This window comes from Schistosoma haematobium, chromosome ZW (genome assembly GCF_000699445.3).
Source record: "Schistosoma haematobium chromosome ZW, whole genome shotgun sequence".
Classification (NCBI taxonomy): Eukaryota; Metazoa; Platyhelminthes; class Trematoda; order Strigeidida; family Schistosomatidae; genus Schistosoma; species Schistosoma haematobium.
Genome location: NC_067195.1, coordinates 30,937,341 through 30,957,334, shown reverse-complemented (window position 1 = coordinate 30,957,334; position 19,994 = coordinate 30,937,341). Strand labels below are relative to the sequence as shown.

The 19,994-nt window shown below is 38.2% G+C and overlaps 2 protein-coding genes across 3 annotated transcripts in view; one reads left to right on the top strand and one right to left on the bottom strand.

The window, feature by feature from the left end:
* Positions 1–3,868: 3,868 nt before the first annotated feature.
* On the top strand, positions 3,869–13,357 carry CARHSP1 (Calcium-regulated heat stable protein 1; the record flags this gene model as incomplete). Of its 2 annotated transcripts, XM_051211012.1 has the most annotated exons (5): positions 3,869–4,346; positions 4,510–4,774; positions 4,809–13,109; positions 13,136–13,221; positions 13,262–13,357. In XM_051211012.1, exon 3 carries the CDS (start codon positions 12,471–12,473, stop codon positions 12,822–12,824), a length of 354 nt encoding a protein of 117 aa, XP_051071041.1. In that variant the 5' UTR covers positions 3,869–4,346; positions 4,510–4,774; positions 4,809–12,470. The 2 variants fall into 2 exon arrangements, with proteins under 2 accessions (XP_051071041.1, XP_012801448.1); XM_012945994.3 differs by lacking the exons at positions 13,136–13,221; positions 13,262–13,357 and having other exon boundaries at positions 3,869–4,029; positions 4,166–4,774; positions 4,809–4,959.
* The window catches only part of MS3_00010351 (uncharacterized protein), a 29,833-nt gene continuing 18,875 nt past the window's right edge, over positions 9,037–19,994 (bottom strand). The window contains exons 7-9 of the mRNA XM_051218714.1: positions 14,298–14,707; positions 11,602–11,698; positions 9,037–9,329 (exon numbers count right to left, since the gene is read on the bottom strand). Coding sequence (XP_051071040.1) covers positions 9,141–9,329; positions 11,602–11,698; positions 14,298–14,707 — 696 coding nt within the window. The 3' untranslated portion in view covers positions 9,037–9,140. The remainder of the gene's footprint in view (positions 9,330–11,601; positions 11,699–14,297; positions 14,708–19,994) is intronic.

The following is a 19,994-nucleotide window of genomic DNA, read 5'->3' as shown; positions in this document are numbered from 1 at the left end:
GATTGCCTGGTTATTTAGAGGGACTGCCTAGTTCATTTGGACCGTCTGGTTGCTTCATATGTCGTATTAGGTATTACGGTTTCCTTTCCCCAAATCATAAGTTGTCTGCAGCTGCTATAGTCTCTTTACATCGGAGGTTGATGTGCGTTGTATCGCTGCTGCTTTCAGTTTATCATAACGCTCATGTTCTGGCACTTGGTCGAATAAGTACCCAACTTTTGTGGCCATTTCGATAGGTAGAGCACCGCTACATATGCGTAGTTTGTTGCTTGTGAACGAATTCCCTTAGGTATAAATAGGGTTAATAACCAGGCAGACTAGATACTTGGGTTATTTGCCCCATACGCCGGAAGTCTGAATTAAGATATTGCATCAATTGTGGTCAACTCCGCCTGGAGTCCCTCCGGGGGCTACTGCCGGTCCCAAGCCCGGATAAAGGAGGAGGGTTGGGCATGGGGTTAGCGTCCCCATCCCGTAGAAAACTAACTCGCTAATAAAACGCTAACCAGAAGAAAAAATTATTCAAACCTTTTAAACTTTGCCCCGGGAGTCAGAAGGTCTTCATTTAGAAGAACTATGACGCCTCATGATGAAAGCCGAATTCCTTCGGAAGTTACGAGGCCGATGCCCCTTCTGACAACCAGAGCGACCATTTATTTAGGTACATGGAATGTTCGTACAATGTGGGACACCGGGAGAGTCTTCCAAATTGCTGCAGAAATGAGAAGATACAACCTAGATGTACTTAGGATCAGTGAAACACATTGGACACATGTTGGACAACAACGACTAGCTTCAGGGGAGCTTCTGCTATACTCTGGCCATGAAGAAGAAGAAAATGCCCCACATACACAAGGAGTTGCATTGATGCTGTCCAAACGAGCACAAAATGCACTTATAGGATTGGAATCTCATGGACCAAGGATCATCAAAGCCTCCTTCAAAACAAAGAAAGAGGGCATTTCAATGAACATCATCCAGTGCTATGCACCTACCAACGATTACAATGAAGACGCTAAAGATCAATTCTACAATAGGCTGCAGTCAATCGTCGAGAAGTGCCCAACAAAGGACCTGACCATTCTGATGGGAGATTTCAATGACAAGGTTGGAACAGACAATACTGGATATGAAGACATCATGGGACGACACGGACTGGGAGAAAGAAACGAAAATGGTGAGAGATTTGCAAATCTATGTGCCTTCAATAAGCTGGTCATAGGCGGCACCATATTCCCACATAAACGCATACACAAAACCACATGGACTTCACCGGATCATACTACACAAAACCAAATCGACCATATTTGCATCAACAAAACGTTCAGGAGGACTATAGAGGACGTGAGAACCAAGAGAGGAGCTGATATAGCATCAGATCATCACTTACTGGTCGCCAAGATGAAATTGAAACTCAAGAAGCACTGGACAACGGGGCGGACAGTATCACAAAAGTTCAATACGGCCTTTCTTCAGGATACTGACAAACTCAACAAATTCAAGATAGTCCTCAGCAATAAGTTCCAGGCCTTTCATGATCTACTCAATGGAGAAGGAACTACTGTGGAGAGCAACTGGAAGGGGATCAAAGAGGCAATCACTTCAACATGTCATGAGGTCCTGGGTCACAAGAAGCACCACCACAAGGAATGGATCACTGTTGATTAACTGGATAAGATTCAAGAAAGGAGGAACAAGAAGGCAGCAATCAATACCAGCCGAACAAGAGCAGAAAAAGCCAAGGTACAAGCTGAATACATAGAAGTAAACAAAAAAGTGAAGAGGAGCATCAGAACTGACAAACGTAAATATGTGGAAGAGTTAGCAACGACGGCGGAAAAGGCTGCAAGAGAAGGGAACATGAGACAATTGTATGACACGACAAAGAAACTCTCTGGAAATCGCCGCAAAGAAGAACGACCAGTGAAAAGGAAGGAAGGCGAGGTAATCACCAACATTGAAGAGCGACAAAACAGGTGGGTAGAACACTTCAAAGAACTCTTGAATCGACCAGCTCCACTGAACCCACCCAACATCGAAGCAGCACCCACGGACCTCCCAATCAATGTTGGCCCACCAACAATTGAAGAAATCAGCATGGCCATCAGATAAATCAAGAGTGGCAAAGCAGCAGGACCAGACAACATCCCAGCACGGGGACTGAAAGCAGACGTAGCGGCAACTTCAAGGATACCCCACATTCTCTTCAGCAAAATTTGGGATGAGGAACAAGTACCAACAGACTGGAAAGAGGGACACCTGGTCAAAATACCGAAGAAAGGCGATCTCAGCAACTGTGATAACTACAGGGGCATCACTGTTCTCTCAATACCGGGAAAAGTCTTCAACAGAGTATTGTTAAACAGGACGAAGGACTGCGTAGACGACCAACTTCGGGACCAACAGGCAGGATTCCGTAAGGATAGATCGTGTACAGACCAAATCGCAACTCTACGGATCATTGTGGAACAATCAATTGAATGGAATTCATCACTCTACATCAACTTCATTGATTACGAAAAGGCATTTGATAGCGTGGACAGGACAACACTATGGAAACTTCTTCGACACTACGGCGTGCCTCAGAAGATAGTCAATATCATACAGAACTCATATGATGGATTACACTGCAAAATCGTGCATGGAGGACAGTTGACAAAGTCGTTCGAAGTGAAGACCGGTGTTAGGCAAGGTTGCTTACTCTCACCCTTTCTCTTTCTCCTGGTGATCGACTGGATCATGAAGACGTCAACGTCTAAAGGGAAGCGCAGGATACAATGGACATCTAAGATGCAGTTGGATGATCTAGACTTCGCAGATGATCTGGCCCTTCTATCCCAAACGCAACAACAGATGCAGGAGAAGACGAACAGTGTGGCAGCAGCCTCAGCAGCAATAGGTCTCAATATACACAAAGGGAAAAGCAGGATTCTCCGATACAACACAGAATGCACCAATCCAATCACAATTGACGGAGAAGATTTAGAAGATGTAAAAACCTTTACATATTTGGGCAGCATCATTGATGAACAGGGTGGATCTGATGCAGATGTGAAGGCGCGGATCGGCAAAGCAAGAGCAGCATATTTACAACTGAGGAACATCTGGAACTCAAAGCAACTGTCAACCAACATCAAGGTCAGGATTTTCAATACAAATGTTAAGACAGTTCTACTGTATGGGGCAGAAACCTGGAGCACTACAAAAGCCATCATCCAGAAAATACAGGTGTTTATTAACAATTGTCTACGCAAAATACTTCAGATCCGTTGGCCGGACACTATCGGCAACAACCTACTGTGGGAGAGAACAATCCAGATCCCAGCGGAGGAAGAAATCAGGAAGAAGCGCTGGAAGTGGATAGGACACACATTGAGGAAAGAACCCAATTGCGCCACAAGACAAGCCCTCACATGGAATCCTGAAGGTCAAAGGAAAAGAGGAAGACCAAAGAACACATTACGCCGAGAAATGGAAATAGACATGAGAAAAATGATTAAGAATTGGATGGAACTAGAAAAGAAGGCCCAGGACAGAGTGGGTTGGAGAATGCTGGTCAGCGGCCTATGCTCCATTAGGAGTAACAGGCGTAAGTAAGTAATAAATCAATTGTGGTCACCATGGCTCCGGATAATTGAGGTAATACGGTAGGAGCATTTAAGAGAGGACCGTCGTCACTAAGATCATTAGGGGGATACATTACATGAAAACGCCGACGAGTCTGGTAAAATAAGCAATGGACGTTAGGCTCGCCAGATAATTGTGGTGGACCAAGAATGTATCAATTTCAAAAATAATAGTAAAGTTATCACGTCCAAAACTTAATTTAATAATACATTATATGTAATCTATACACGTAAGAAAAATATACAGGACTTTGCATAAATTGTCAGGAATTGGCGCCTTCGGGTTTCTTTTTGTGAAGCAGTCGCAAATATAAGTGGTTAATAGCTCCAATCACAATTGTTATAGTTCGACGTGTATATCGAGATAAAGCATATAATGAGAATATCAGTGTGATCTGTACACGTAAATAGAAAATATATTAGAGTTATTTTATCACAACAACAGGTAATTTAGAACAAGAGGCATACGTAAGTGACAGTGTATTTGTGAGTGATAATCAGAGCCAAGCTTTTATCCTCTTTTCTGTTTCGAATCATAGGTCGTGCCTTCAAATAATCAGGAAAGCCTAACTACTACACAGATGAAGATCTAAAGGAACAAACACTTCGATATTTCAGCTGAGCGAAACTTGGCATTTGAATTATTGTGTGATAGTTTCACGCTACATAATTGAGCATTTCAACGATACGCGCAAATATTTGAGTCCTTTTGGCAGACAGGTTAAGCTATCTATAAATTTATCTGAATAGTTCGAATATATTCAAAATTGTCTTAATATTACGCTTGTGTTAGTGATTGTTGCCTATTGCTTTCCGTAGTGAATGTAAGTGTATTGTGTGGGCTTCTGGGTCGTAGACTTATGTTTTCTATTATCTTTTCCAGGCTTCACGCTATTTTGCATGCTCAACTAGTACACAAAGTACTTTCTGACTTGACACGAACCGCTACAGTTGTATGCCATGGAACCTCCACATATGCTTATCCCAAGCCCAATATTTCATAAAAGAAACAGAACCATGTCTCAATCAGAAGGTGCCTCTAAAGGAGAGCATGGTATTGGAAAAATAATTAGCTTTTGTCGTGATAAAGGACACGGTTTTATTAAACCTGATAACAGTGATGATTGTATTTTCGTGCATGTTTTTGAGTAAGTTTGCCATACATTATAACAAGCTTCCAAGTATCGACGGTGAATACGTGCCTATCGAGGGAGACGTTGTGGAATATCGTAAGATGCTCATCCCTCCGAAGAATGAAAAGTACCAAGCAGTTCACGTTAGAATAGTCAACCTTAGTCCAGAAAAGCATAAAACCTGGGATGAACCAGCCTAGTTCTACTTTTAATTCAAATAACTGACATCTTGGTTGGTATTTCCAAAAACCGGTTATATATATATATATATAATCAATATTGTAAATAGTCCAACCATCAATTTTCACCAAAAACTTAGTTTTTTCAAGCCTAGGAGGTATAAGGTGTAAAGATTCAGAATGTATTGCGTGAGATGTCAGTTTATTTCTGTCAATGTGGTTCGAACCACTCCGGAAACTGCAAACTTGCTTATGTTACTCCCATTAAAGCTAGAAAACCGAAGGATTCCCGAACCTCTGTTTAAATGTGTCAAAGACTTGCTGATAGCCTATCGGCAGAAAGTAGAAATAAGTTCTTCATGCTCTTCGTGAAAATCAGTACCTAGCAAAGTTATGTTTGGCGCATGTTATCTAATCTGTGTTACCTTACATTATGTCAAAGTCTGGTCAATATTAACATGGAGTGACATTGCATGTTCATCCCGAACTTGCCTTAGACGTTCTGGAAAAATGATCTAAATTGGGGTCAATACTTATGGTTGTGTGAAAGTCATGACATTGTCAGTCCTCTTAATCTTGTCGAGCGGGGGTATGACCGATTATTAAGATAATGAGCCATATACGTGTGACTACGACTTGTTAACGTGCTGTTGCGACTAGAGTTCTGATCCTCATGAGCGTTTAGTCGAGCATTTACCGACCTGGATACAAGCATATATACAGGCCTATTGAGATTTAAACTAGGAACCACGCCGCCAGCCCCAATTTAGAGTTACACACCTTTGAAAATGGGCGGATGACTATTTCCATCCATATATAATGTGGCTTGAGAAGTTTTACCTCTTTACTCTCTTACGCCGGATTAAGTAGTGAAATAACTTCAATAAATTGTGTACTTGGAAGTAATTTTGGTCGTATGTCTCTTCCAGCTAGGTCGGGACGACTTATAAGACTGAAAGCGAGTTTGAAAATGAAAAGCGAACGCGGAACCTTTGTCGTGTAGGTCTTCTCATCGAGTAATCACCTGAGCACCTAGTATCCGCGTCTTACAATTGACTCTGAAGATTCGACACCAAAGGTTACTGAGGAAGTCTGTCGGCTTTATTCCTCAATAAAAAATTGTCAATATTCCTGGGGGGGGGAAACGACGTACTGATTATTTATCAAAGTGTGCATCTGGATAGTGAGTAGTTTCTCCTGATTGTAGTTAAGTATTGTTCTCGCTACGTTGTTTTTCGCCTAAAGATGGTTTTTGAATATCAGTTTTACGTCATTTAGTTAGAATCCGTTCACGGAAATGGGCCTCATTTCCACCAGTGAATGTGGATGTTCGCTAAAAGTCAATCTTCTGTCAAGTATCTATTAGGATTCTAAAGGAAAGATTTACTTCTGTGCTCGGAATTTCACGAATTGCCCACACACGTACTGAGTAGCTGTGAGCCAATCGTTTAGACGTTTGAATCTAAACCATTTAGTTCCAGGCTCATGACTTCCCAACTATTCCCACAGACTGAACACTTGCAGTCAAAAGAGAAGTCTAGTTTGAATTTGGTCGTAAGAGCCACCTGGTTTCTAATGTAAATTCAACTAGATACAGATACGTGGAAATAACTATTCTCGCGAGGGTCGGATGCTGATCTTTGTTGGACAGTTGGATAAATGTTTATGCCTCTGGAACTTCTACTACATATAACAAGAGACACATTAGGGTCCCAATAAATTTTAATAAGGAATAGAGGATGTGCATTATTGCAAGAGGCATATTATTAAATGGGCTATAACAACTGCAGAATATATCCTCAAGCAATTATAATATATTGATATAAGGACACAAGGGGTGGAAAATAAGAGGAACAAGCTTTATGATGCACTATGATGATAACTGCTATCATTATGTACTTCAAGAATTTGCTTAAACTTCGTCATTGCTAACCTGCTGTTTGTTGATGTAAATAAACGTTATCATTGGGGACGATTTAAAATTCGATCAAACGTCAAGAGCCTTAATCAAGAAAATACTTTTCGCGTGAGACTTTGCCAGTTCTGAAAAAAATACATGGCACAGTCAGTCAAATGCACCGATTAACCTAGCACATATGCAGTGGTTCGAGTTGCCATGCCACGTTAAGACAGTGAGATGAAATTAGCAAGTCAAATTAGTAATATCGGTTATACAGAAAAGGTCAAGATTTAGTGACTTGGGTTCTAAGGGTTGACGAGGTTGATCAGTGTAATCCTTGCCGCTTAATCTCCACTTACCTACACGGCTCACTCCAGTTGTCAATGATTTAACGAGTTGACAACACATCTTGTTTTGGTCGCTCCTAACCTATTCCACTCGACAGTGTTACTCGGGAAAGCAGGCGTTGGTTTGGCATAGGCAATACATGTTCCGACCATGGTAGTTGGTGACTGTCCGCCGCCTCACCCATCAACTAGTTATCTTAACCCCGACAGTGTTTATTCCTTGGTCCCCCAAGAAAAACACGAGTAGTGCTTCAAATGCTAGTGACCTACGTATATCTGCTATTCTTAATGATCATGGTTCACAGTCATGAAGTAAGGAGTCGAACTGCTGCTGAATAAACATCCTCTCGTCTATGCCAAAGGTGACGTAAGTTGGCAGCGAACTAAGCTTACTGAATTCGCACTAAGATTTCCTTGAACACCAACCCATCAGGGATGGTAAAACTCTCAGGATAATCATACAATCCATGGTGAATTTAAACATATCATCTGATGAATGTTTAGACCAGTCAGCTATGCAAGCAACTGCTAGCAGCCGCAGACCTAAATTTAGTCATACAGTGTATGAGCTACCGGTCCTTTGGAGACAGCGTCTGAATGATTTGGCGAGCGATAGACAGAAATCATTTAGTAATAGGACGTTATTCACTGTTATTTTTCTTGCTACAGTTCAGTCATAATTACGCGACAAACAATTCTGAGGTTACACGTGTAAATTAAAATGACTGAAAATATGCTACTAAGGAATAAAGCATTTTTGATAGCAGATATATCCCACCAGAACTTTAGTAGTCAAGTCTAAGGTAAATGTTTTAGATTAATGAAGTTTTATTAACATTGGGATCATGGACCGATCTAAGGTAGATTGAATGATCAGTATTGGGTTTGAACAAGGATCTAGCTAAGTTGTAATAGAAAACTTTGGGGAAATGGGACAACGACCCCATAATCGCGAGGCTGGGTAGTTTTCTTGAATAGCACACAGCTCGTAACCGTGGCTGTGTTTTCTCCTGCACCTGTCCAGATGCTTCGTTGTTTACGGCAAATGTGTCGAAGTGGTCACACAGACAGGTGGCTATGTTACCACAACCCAGAAGCCTAGTTTGTAAACCTAAAGCGTGAAGCCACGATGGGGAAGTTATCTTTGTGACAACATATTGTCGATCTATGCAACATTTCCCTCTGAAATCGACTTCATAATGAAGAGTTACTATTCAGGATTTCGGTAGAACCTAACACTGGTTGCTATTACATAAGCTAATATGTCGAGATTTCTTTTGATATCGTGAGGAACTATCTGCATTGATTGTCAGGCATAGGATAGTATGATGGATAATACTAGTTCAACCTTGATTTGAGTGCTCCTATATTCAGTCAGTCAGCTACAACGTAGGATCAGGCACATATGTGCATCGTTTCGAGTTGCCATACCTCATTAACACAACAAGATGAACACCGGATTCATAGAAGTAGTTAATTCAGTGGTGGTAATATGTAAAAGAAAGACTGCATCTAAGGACATAGTACAGGAAGAAAGAATTAGTTCGTAGAATGAAAGTTATGAAGCGATTTCAATCTCAGACAGTGTATACTCCGACGCCATTGTGGTCGACTTTGAACCATATCACCCATCCTATATTCACGCTACTATGTAGCATTCACACAGAAGATTGCTGTTCTAAATTCCTGGTCCGAGATATCGCTAACTCTTACAGAGAAAGATGATATTCTATGCCAACAAAATAGTAACAAAAAGAATTATTAGATGTGGTTTCTCTCAACTCAGTCTTTCAAGTTACTTAGTAGGATAACGTGGCAGTATGGAGTGAATATACAAATACGTAGACAGTATTGGCAAATCCATGAAATTTTTTTTAGTCAAATAAAAAAAATATCTATGAAGTCGTATACCTACGGTTTTATCAGTTTATTCTGACGGTCAATTATTTATGTTTTTAAATTACAGGGTTCAATCTGAGTGACTCCCGAACATTGTTAATCCGCTGATCCAGAAGAGCTAAGTTGTCTTGAAATTCCATTTCGTCAATCACTTGAAGTGGGGAAATACTGGAAGTTACACTAGAAGATAAGGAACATTTATCATCAAGCTCTATGATTTCTTGGTGATTAACTATTTTTCGGATCTACAAAATATAAAAACGCATTTGTGTAAAATATAGGTGTAATGAGCTGTGTAATTGTAAGTTTAGTTAGGAATTATGTATAGACAATAATAATTTTTCCGTATTTTATATTCAAGATAAATAAAAATGGCAGTTTTAGATTTCAATGGTAAGGCTTTTTACAATTATCAGTGTTGCACCTCATGATTGTACTCGTTGTATTTGGCTGGAATTATAAATAAGTTAGTGTCTGTGTGTAGTTATTAGTATAGCGTTTGTCGAAAATTCGTTTACTAATCACTCCTCTAAACGGGGCTTTTTCTTGCACCTTTGGTAAAGGTGTTTTAGAATCTCATTTGAGACAGGGTATTATGCACAGTAACTTTAAATGACAGAATTAGACTTAATAATCGATGTTAATGCTATGATCATTTTATTAATGGTTCTTTCGTTGAGAATTCTTTGAAAAATTATTTTCGATTCTTTAAAAAAACAAAAACTACGTGGAAAATTTAACGTTGTTATTCATGAAGAACAATTAAAATGTTTCATTAAGACACAAATGTATTTTTTATGGTATAATCTGAATGAAAACAAAAGGAACATATATTATTCTTTCATTAGAATTGAAAATTGCCATAAATTGTTGAATTCTTAGTTATTCCAATCTGAATTCATGATGAATGAACCCCAAAATATAAATCTTCTGTTTAACTCCATGCAAACAAGCCCATTGGCGATAAAAGCCACCGATGAATTGAGTTAGAAAAGTTCACTTACTCAGACAAGTGGAGATGCGCATAATGGACAAAATCTCAGTCTACAAAATTTAACTAAAAGTTGACTTAACATATGTAGAAATGAAGGACACACTGAGCCATATAAATACATAGGAACTAGCATAGACAAGCATTAATAAAGTATGCTCAAGATTACATATAAGTGTTTGGCAAGGGCAAAATATGAGTGACAGCGTGTATATATCTTTCCAAAATTAGTACGAATATGGGAATCTTTTTTAGGAACACATCGTGCAGAATCTTAATGTATAGTTGGGGTATGTGTTGCTAAGATATTAGACAGTATTGTAATGAGCGTCCGACTCTTAGTTCAAATAGATTCTGTTGTATTTCAATTATAGTAATTTGCCAAAGCCAACTCAGCGTCATAAAACTGTCAGAAAACGAAAGTTAGAACAAATTCAATTATGGTCTGAAGATGTTGAGTTTTTAGTTACGGACCAATTTTGTTAAAATAGAACACTTCTTAAAATACTCTCCAATCTCAATAATAAGCACATTTTCTTATGACAGATTTAACTTCATGAAATATTCCTGTTCTATGAGTATATCAGAGTTGCAAATGTTTGTCGGTAAATCCACTTTCCGACAATTTATTATTAACGTTGTTAGTGATCATTGGGATGACCAGTCCGTTAACTGACGTCAATCAATTAATTATCTGACGATTCTTCAGCATGTTGACAGGAAATTTCCTATTCTCAGTTACTACTGGTATAATTTACATTTGTCGGTGACATTAACTATGGAATACACTACCCCATTTGAAACTCAAATCAATTGCAATATGTGCAAACACTGGACTAGTGAGTTACAATGCTAACAGATCGTTAAACTGCAAACCACTATTATAATCGTAGGCAAAATGAAGATATATGGAAAGACTACATGCTAACATTCTGATAAATTCATTTAAACCGATTTTGTACGGAACACCAGACAGCTTTTAGGTTGACATACAAGATTATCAGTAGACGAATGTAGTTCACTTTAATTCATCTTTTGTAATAAAATTAGATTTATAAATGCTGACAGAAAAGATCTCTTAGAGTATGCGTGTTTTGAGTAACAAATATGTTATTTTACAACACGATTCATGCCTTTTGTCAACTCCAGAATAACTAATCATACCAAACTATACAGAGCAACATGAAACTCGATAGCTCTTCCAGACTATACATGGTTAAATATTACCACTAGAAGAAAAGACAACCATCCATTATAAAATGCAATGCGAGTATGGTAGTTGATTTTGAAAGAGCGGATGGCAAGTAATTAAAACACTCAGTTATCAACAATTAAATTTGAGAAACCTGAAATCACTACTATTCATACATAAAGAAGTTACGGCTTAAGGTCGAGTACAAAAATTTGTACTCACAATACACTATTAATGATTTATCTTACTTTAAATTATTGAAGCTATTATATATATATTCCAAGAAAAATAAAATGAAATTTAATGTAATAAAGGAAACAATGAGAACATTTACGTCGTTTGAACTTGAAGCCGTTGAATGCACCGAAATACAATCACCTTCATATAAATTGTCAAGACTGGTTGTATTTTGTAGTTGGTTCGTGCCGCAACTGTTAGTAATAAATATGAAGATTTTACTCGAATAATTTGAAAAAAGATTGCTGTTTCGTGTGAAATAAAATCATTCGAAAGTTTAAAATAAAAGAGGAAAGTCTGAACGCCTTCATATTAGAATAGGACATTCATTTCTTCTAGCTGAACCACTTTAAATCAGAGGTGGGCAAAATATAAAATTATGCGTCAAAGCAGCTAGAAGGGATTATTTATATGAAAAGTTTGTGCCCATCAATTATAGACGTGAAAAACGTTATTGTTATGTCATGCGGCGTCCAAGCGTGATACTGATACACGAAATTCTTTTATACAAGCCCTCAACGAGCTGCTGAGTGAGAAAACTAAAAGTAAATGAGGGAGTTTATTGGAGTAAACCAAATGAAATACATAAGGACTCATTTATATAAACATATCTACTCAGTGAATCCGATTCTTGGCCAACAACATGCGCTTGTCATTAGGAGATTTTTGATTGGCACAACACAGCCTTCTCATTCAGCGTATGTTGATTAGCCCACTGGCTGAAAGTGTTGGAATGGGTGCACATCAATTACTAATTTTATTGCCTATGCTTTTATTTTGAATGTTCATATGAAGGTTGTATGACCGTTTCCAATTAATTTTTAATTTATCGTCAATAGTATTCTGCACGGTTGATTGTTATGCGTCAGAGGTGGGAAAACTAAAGCATGAAGACCGCAAATCTTTTTTGAAGTCATTTGGAATTATGCATAGAAATGGTCAGAAGTGAAATCGTACTAAAGAAACATGGTATTTATACTAGAGTTTCAGGAAATGGTGTTTAAAGTTAAACTTGATTTACTAACTAAGCAACTTGAGGAATTTAACTATAGTCAGTTCCTAACATTAACCACACAAACGATTTCATTGGAAAGTGATCAGGAATACAATTGCCAGATTTCAGCGCTCAATTATAAATTTCCACGATGTTTTAAGTATTTCAAAACACGTGAATCACAGTGTAATTTACTGGATTTTTCATTTGCTTCTGATATTAATGGAGTTAATTGTGTTCTTCAGTTGAAGTTAAAAGATCTACAGGGTGATAGGAGCCTGAATGGACGTTACAAATGTGCAAAATTGACTAAATTATATACGTAAAGTTAACAGAGGTTAAATTTTACAACCTGAAAATTTTTTCACGTGAAATGTTCTCTCTTTAGGTTGACTTATATTTGTGAGCCGGCGTTTTTATGTATAAATTTAAGTAAGTCAATATTTTAGAACTGGGAAGGATAGCTCAGGACAGAGTTGGATGGAGAGTGCTGGTGGGCGACCTATGCTCCTTCACGAGAGGTAAAAGACGTAACTAAGTCAGTATTTAGATGTTCCTTTTTCATCTGATGATGGTCTGTTAAAAATAGTGAATAAGCAACTACTGGGAATGTAAATAGCGATAATTTATCAGTTAGAATATTTTATGTTCGTATTTTCTTTCCACTTTGTAAATCACTGAGCAAAAAGTGATCAATTAGTTAAAGAAGTCAGCCTATTTTCGGTAAGACAAAGAATATTGAAAGACCAACCTTCAGTAAAAGTTATAGGTGGTGGGGAGTCAAGTTTTATATGCTGGATATAGTCGACCTGAAAGTGCATGTTATTCTCAACAAAACATGTGGTCAGATAGATAAGAATGCTTAACGCCACAGTTCCGATTAAGACGCCTTCTCTGGAGCGGTTGAATGAAACTATCTATGACCTACATAGTTCTTTAACACTTCATTTGACAAACATTTTTTAAATTACTGGTGAAAAAAATATTTCAAAACCGAATTTTCTACTGATGTGGTATAGAATGATTGTGAGACTTAAGAATTAATTGAAAATATTACTTTATGAATGACTTTATTTTCCAATAATATATTGTTTAACCTAGCCTATTTTCAGTACCCTTTACGTGATAATATGTTTTTTGTGAAAAATCAAATTACCATAAATATTGTCAAATTCTGACAGAAATTCATACGAAGTTCAGGTAGATGATGTCCAGAAAGTTAAGCAAAACTTTATGGCTAAATGACCCAGCTCTGAAAATAAAACTTCACACAAAACACTACGAAATAGTGAGCCAACGGGCTTTCAATAACGGGGATCTAAATCTACCATTTCTTATTTTCACGTGTGAACATAAATTCTGCAAGTTTCAGTTAAATTTAAGGAAATTTGTTTTTACTTAGCAAAAAGATTATCTTCTACACCATAACATGTGTTTGCTAGTCAAAATGGTAGATACTGTCTATCTTATTTTGTGAATTTATAGTGCAAAATGTTAAGGCTTGGATACCAAAAATTAGTTTTGGACGATATAGCGATTAATGTATATTTGAAATATTCCCATATTGTAAATTTAGAACAACATATATAAGCGAACAATATTGTTTTCGATTAGATCCTCATCTGGCAAGTAGATACTGAACTAAAATTGAGCAAAAACTTGTAGCAGAACAGTATACTATGTGACCAATTGTCAATTCAATTACTGTGTCTATTGATCAAAAGCAAATTAAAGAATAATTCATAGGTGGTGTATGCTGAGAAACGTGGTGAACATTTGATCAAGATGGCTAAGCTTACCTGTTGTAGTTGTGAACACGTTTGTTCGTTTGACATGATTGATTAATTAGACGCTGAAGAATTTTTGGTGTCACACATTCATGAGGATCTCGATATTCACTACTGAGAGAAAGAAGTTTGCTTAAGGTAGGAAAAGTAGCTGATAAATTTGGTGTTGATCTAATTGAATCAATATTTTTTAGATACCGTTTGCAATGCGTTCGCTCTGTTGGAAAATTGTCAGATCGTTCTTGTGAAAAATGCTCTGAGTTACGTGGATTCGGAATTATGTTTGAATAACACTGTTCCAACATAGAAATGCGTTCTTTCAAGAGTTTTATATATTCTCGTGAAATTTCAAGATTTTTTGATACTTGTTCTTTAGCAGTGACAACAACAGAGATCTTTCTATGAAACCGGTCCTTTTCTAGCTGAAATGTTGTTTAAAGATATTCATCAGATAAATAGCTTTTGATTAGAAATCACAGTGGAAATAAAGCAACAGAAAACTTTTAATATCTAGAGGTAAAAAACTGCAGGATAATAAAGAAAAAAAAGTAACTCAGTAAACTTATCCAAATCAAACAATCATTGTCTTACCTTCTAGACACCATCACATTCATTTTATATTCATGAGACATACAATCGACACTACCTCATTGATTCTTTCCATGGGAGCTACAAATGCTCATAGAAGTTAATTAGCGGTCAGATCAAGTATAGATAGATTTGATTATCTTAATCAAACCATCCTATGGATTATTACACTTTGCCTTCACGCCAGTAAAGATAAATAAATGATTGATGTAAGTAAAAAAGTAACAGATACTTGTATTGTATTGGTGCCTGTGTGATCGGGCAATAATTATGAGAGGAATTGTATTGTCTAGTTGGATTATTGATTAGCGAACCTAAATTACCTGTATAAGACTGAGGACTTGTTTGTCAAAGACAAAATTATCTTTTTTTTACCAATAACTCAGTGACAATCAAATAACATCCAGAATCAATACTTAAGACCTACTGTTTCACGATGCAGCCTCATATTTTTTTATCCAATATAAAGAATAGAACAAGAACACAGCAAGTAGAGACTTCTATCGTACTGTTTCGTTCAGAACTTAAAGTCGTGTGATAATCTAGGTTAACTGACTGAAAACAGAGCAAATAAACAAGATAGTCAAACGTAAACATGACTACACGATAAGCGGTGGAGAGCTGAATAATAAGTGAGTAGTGAATTAACAGTAACTTAAGGGAATTAGAAAATAACAGAGGTCTATTTACTTAAAGAAAACCTAAGGATAGGAGAATATTAAAGTACAAGAATTCAAGTGACTAATAATTTTACAACTGCAATATAAAAAACAACTTTACGTAAAATAGTTCAAAATATCACAATATTCGACCCATTATATCATTATTGAAAACACAGAAAACATGAAAAAGATATTCCATCCATAGACAGACAGAAATTATTCATTATTTCTGACCATCATCGATTATTCGGAAGAAGATACCGAAGCTGGTACTTTAATATAGTGGTCTAGGTTACCTATTATAGTGACCTAACCAAACTTTAATGGCTGGAATACCTCATTTGTTAGGTCATATCATGTCAGGCAGATTTATTGGAGAGAGGTAAAACTAAAAACACCAGCTTAAGATTCGACGGCCTAGTCATAGCGTTATTTGTATAATGGTGTGAAGACAATAAGGTTTATTCCTTAGATGTGTCTTTTTACAACGGAGAAAATGGGTCGAAATAGGTCCGTATTGAAGGCAGTAAATCTCTCTTTTGTCCGTTTCCAGCGGTAAAGCGTTAAAAGTAAGGGGTTAGTTCATTCAAAACTCGGAAAAAGGTCGTGTGTAACTGGCCTTAACCAGTTGTCTTTTGGACGTCGTGGATACGCTCTCAGGTGATCAAGAACATTCCTTTCACAGTATAGACAACGAAGAAGCCACAACAACTAATATATCTCTGACAGCCCCTGAGATTACCTAACTATAAAGTATAACTGATCATATTATTATCTTGATAAATAAGTTAAGTATCTAAGTATATTTTATGATAAATAAAAAGTTATTTAGAAAAAGCTACATTTGATCCGCCAATTTGGGAGATAAGGATGTAACGCTTGTAAAACTAGAAAATGTTTAGTTAGTTCTGTGGTTTTGCTAATAAAACCTTTAAGTGTATTTAAGAGCTTGACTCCCGAACAAATTCGTGTTTGGTGATAAACTTCATTTTCACAGACTACGCTTTTGCTGTTTTATATATATGTACATGCAATTATTTACACTGTAAAATCAACAATCTGTAGTCTCACATAAACGGTAGTTATGAGAATTATTCATATCTTAAATAAATCTAAATAAATTGTCACTGTTCAGATGTATAGTTGTTTAGCATAAAATCACTTAAAACCTTAATTCAATCGGTGTTAATCTGTTTGTGTTGTCATATCTGTGAAATGTTTCTTCCAGAAATATGTGCGACGATCTAAACGGATCAACAATAAAAAATTATATTGATTTTTGGTTAGTGCTAAGCCAGTAGAAAAGCATGTTTTATTGTGTTCTGGGAACATTACAATCCTTTGTTTTTGTTGCGGTCATATTAGACAGCAGAGTTGTCAAAACCTAAAAAAACAATGATCGATTTAAGAATTTTATCATATAAACAATGGTTTAGTTAATACCGAAAATCAACCATAGATCATTGTCAATGATTACATGATTAATATCTTGTTTACTGATCAAACGATTTTCAGATGACAATTAGGGGTCATGCAACTGATCTAAGATATTGTGGAATTTGTCCTTGTGAATAATTTTTGTTTCATTTGCAACTAATTCTGTATTTGTGTTTGTAGCTTCAGTGAAATATCCTGAATGGAATTTCATTGGGTTGCGTTCTGATTGATAAAGATTATGCTTACTCATCAATGTCAATAACTCCATCTGAAGCTACTTCAGGTTCCAAGTTCGGGTAAAGGGGGACGATTAGGAGTGAAGTTAGCATCCTCAACTTGCAAAAAGGCTTGAGATACTAACAAGTTCTAGGACCAGACAGTATACCAACCGAAGTAATGGATTCAGACATAAAAGTAACTCCAAAGATTTCAATGTTCTCATTAGAAAGATTTGAGAGGAAAAACAAGTCCCAACAGATTACAAAAACGGATACCTCATAAGAATACTAGAAAAATGAGATCTTCGTAGGTATAAAAACTATTGTCAGTACGAGACACATTTTCGAACAGTGTTACTGGACCGAGTGAAAGATTCAGTAGATGCTCAACTTCGAGATCAACAAGCTGGTTTTCGTATGGATCAATTGTATACTGACCAAAATGCGACAATGACGATTATTATGCAGCAGTCAATTGAATGGATCTCATTGCTATGCATGTACTTCCTTCATTAATGGAAAGAATTCGACAGTGTAAACCTTGTGTAATCCTCGTCAACACCACGAAGTACATAACAACATCTTCGTTGGGATACAAGACTCCCTACGATGGACCGAACTGCAGAGCTGTGCGTAGAGGGCAGCTCACAGATGCTTTCCGAGTGACCACTAGTGTAAGAAAAGGATGCTTACTCTTGCCATTTATCTTCCTCCTAGTTTTTGACTGAAGTATGACGATGTCCACAGCACAGAGTACAGGGAACATTGAACGCAGCTGGACTTACCTTTAACACTTCATAGTGTAAAGTAGTCCATCTGCGACATGTCGCATACTACAGTTACAACTTAAGAAACTCCTCCCTAGTAGTATCTCGAATCGAAAAAGATTTGGGAGTCCTGGTGCTCTACGATCTAAAGTCTTACGCTAACTGTGACAAAAATGCCTTCCGAGCAAACCTTGCACTGGTAACATTGAAGCGCATTTTTGGCCAGTTTGACGGAAGAACTTTCCACATAATTTTCAACAGTTTTATTCGTCCCTATTTAGAGTACGGGAACATAGTATTTCCTCCCTCACTCCAAAAGGATAAGGACACTGGAGCGTATCCGACGGCGAGCCACGAAATCAGTTCTGGGACTCAAATTCAAACCTTGTGAAGAACGCCTCCAATCACTTAACCTTTACCCATTAGAGTATAGGCGTCTTAGAGGTGACCTTCTGGTGGCTTACAGTATCCTTAACACTTCTGTACCCGTATTGGTGATCCCCTACTACTAGACACTGAAGCCTGTTAAGCGAAGACTTCTTCTATTTCGTCCACAACCATTTGGATGATTTGAACTTTGTGACCCGACCGAAGCTGCTACCTTGACGCGGTGGTCGGGCTTGCTTATCGTGATGACCCAACCGTGCTATATTGGCTGGAACATATGTTCCTGTAGGTTCTACCATGCCAGGCAGGTCGATTAGAGAACGGTAAGACCAAAAGCAGCAACTCAAGGTCTGAGGGCGAAGTCGTACTGCTGACTGTAGAGGGGTGTGACAACAGTAAGGTTTTTCCCTCGGACAACCAGCATGACAGCGATGCTGCCTTCCCACAAGGAGGGGTGGGGTTAGAAAAGGTCGACCCTAAAAATGTCACAACTCACCTTACCTCACGGATTTCCGTCTCCGGCGGTAAGGCCCTTTGAAGAGCGGAGCTAACACGTCAAAAACCTCCCACGAAAAGGCCGTGCGCGACCGGCCTCAAGCAGTTGTCCCTTGGGCTCTGCGGTCACGCTCCACGGTGTGGGCAGCCGGGAAGTGATATCAGCCCTCATACCCGTAACGGCACACGAGACCAAGTTGGTCACATTCAAATCCTTCCTACACCTCCTAATACCTCTCTTATCTCCATGACTAACTCTTCTCACGCCTCTTTATCACCTCGCACCGCTAAGGCAAACGATTCGAGTACGCCGAACGTTATTCCTGGTCTACTGAAACCACTCTCTAAACTACATGTAGGAGCTTTTAACGTCCGAACACCGTGCCAAATAGGACAGCAGGCTTCCTTAGCTGTGACTTTAGAATCCCGCGCCATCTATGTGTGCTGCGTCTCCGAAACGCGCATACATGATCCGAGTAGCGCCATTCATTTGACCTCACCATATCAAAATAAAGGGTCATCTCGCTTCATGCTTTGTGTATCTGGAAGCCTTGATTCTGCTTCCCGTGGCCTCGCTGGTGTAGGTATAGCGTTGAGTCCTAGAACAGAACTAGCTCTCTTAGACTGGATCCCAGTAGATAGTCGTTTCTGCTCCGTCCGACTAAACGGAACAGTAAGAACTCAGAAAGATATGGACACTCGTTGTTGCCTCTTCGTCGTCTCTGCCTATTCTCCCACTGACTGCAGCGCAGATGAGGTAAAAGATGAGTTTTACAGAAAGCTATCCAATCTCCTCCAAAAAGTTAGGAGCTCGGATGTAGTAATAGTGGCCGGTGACTTTAATGCTCAAGTAGGTAAACTAAGCGATAGGGAAAGACACCTGGGTGGATCTTATAGCATCGTGTCTCAAAGAACAGATAATGGCGACCGTCTGTCGCAACTATGCTCAGATAACCGCCTGTTCCTTGCAAATACTAACTTTAGGCATAAGGAAAAACACCTTTTGACATGACGACCCCAGAACTCATCCCAATGTTGGACCCAACTATATCACATCTCCATCAGCCACCGATGTAGGGGCTCGCTGGAAGACTGTCGCTCGTTCTTGAGCACATGTTTAGATTCAGATCATGCTATAGTGCGAGAGCGTATTTG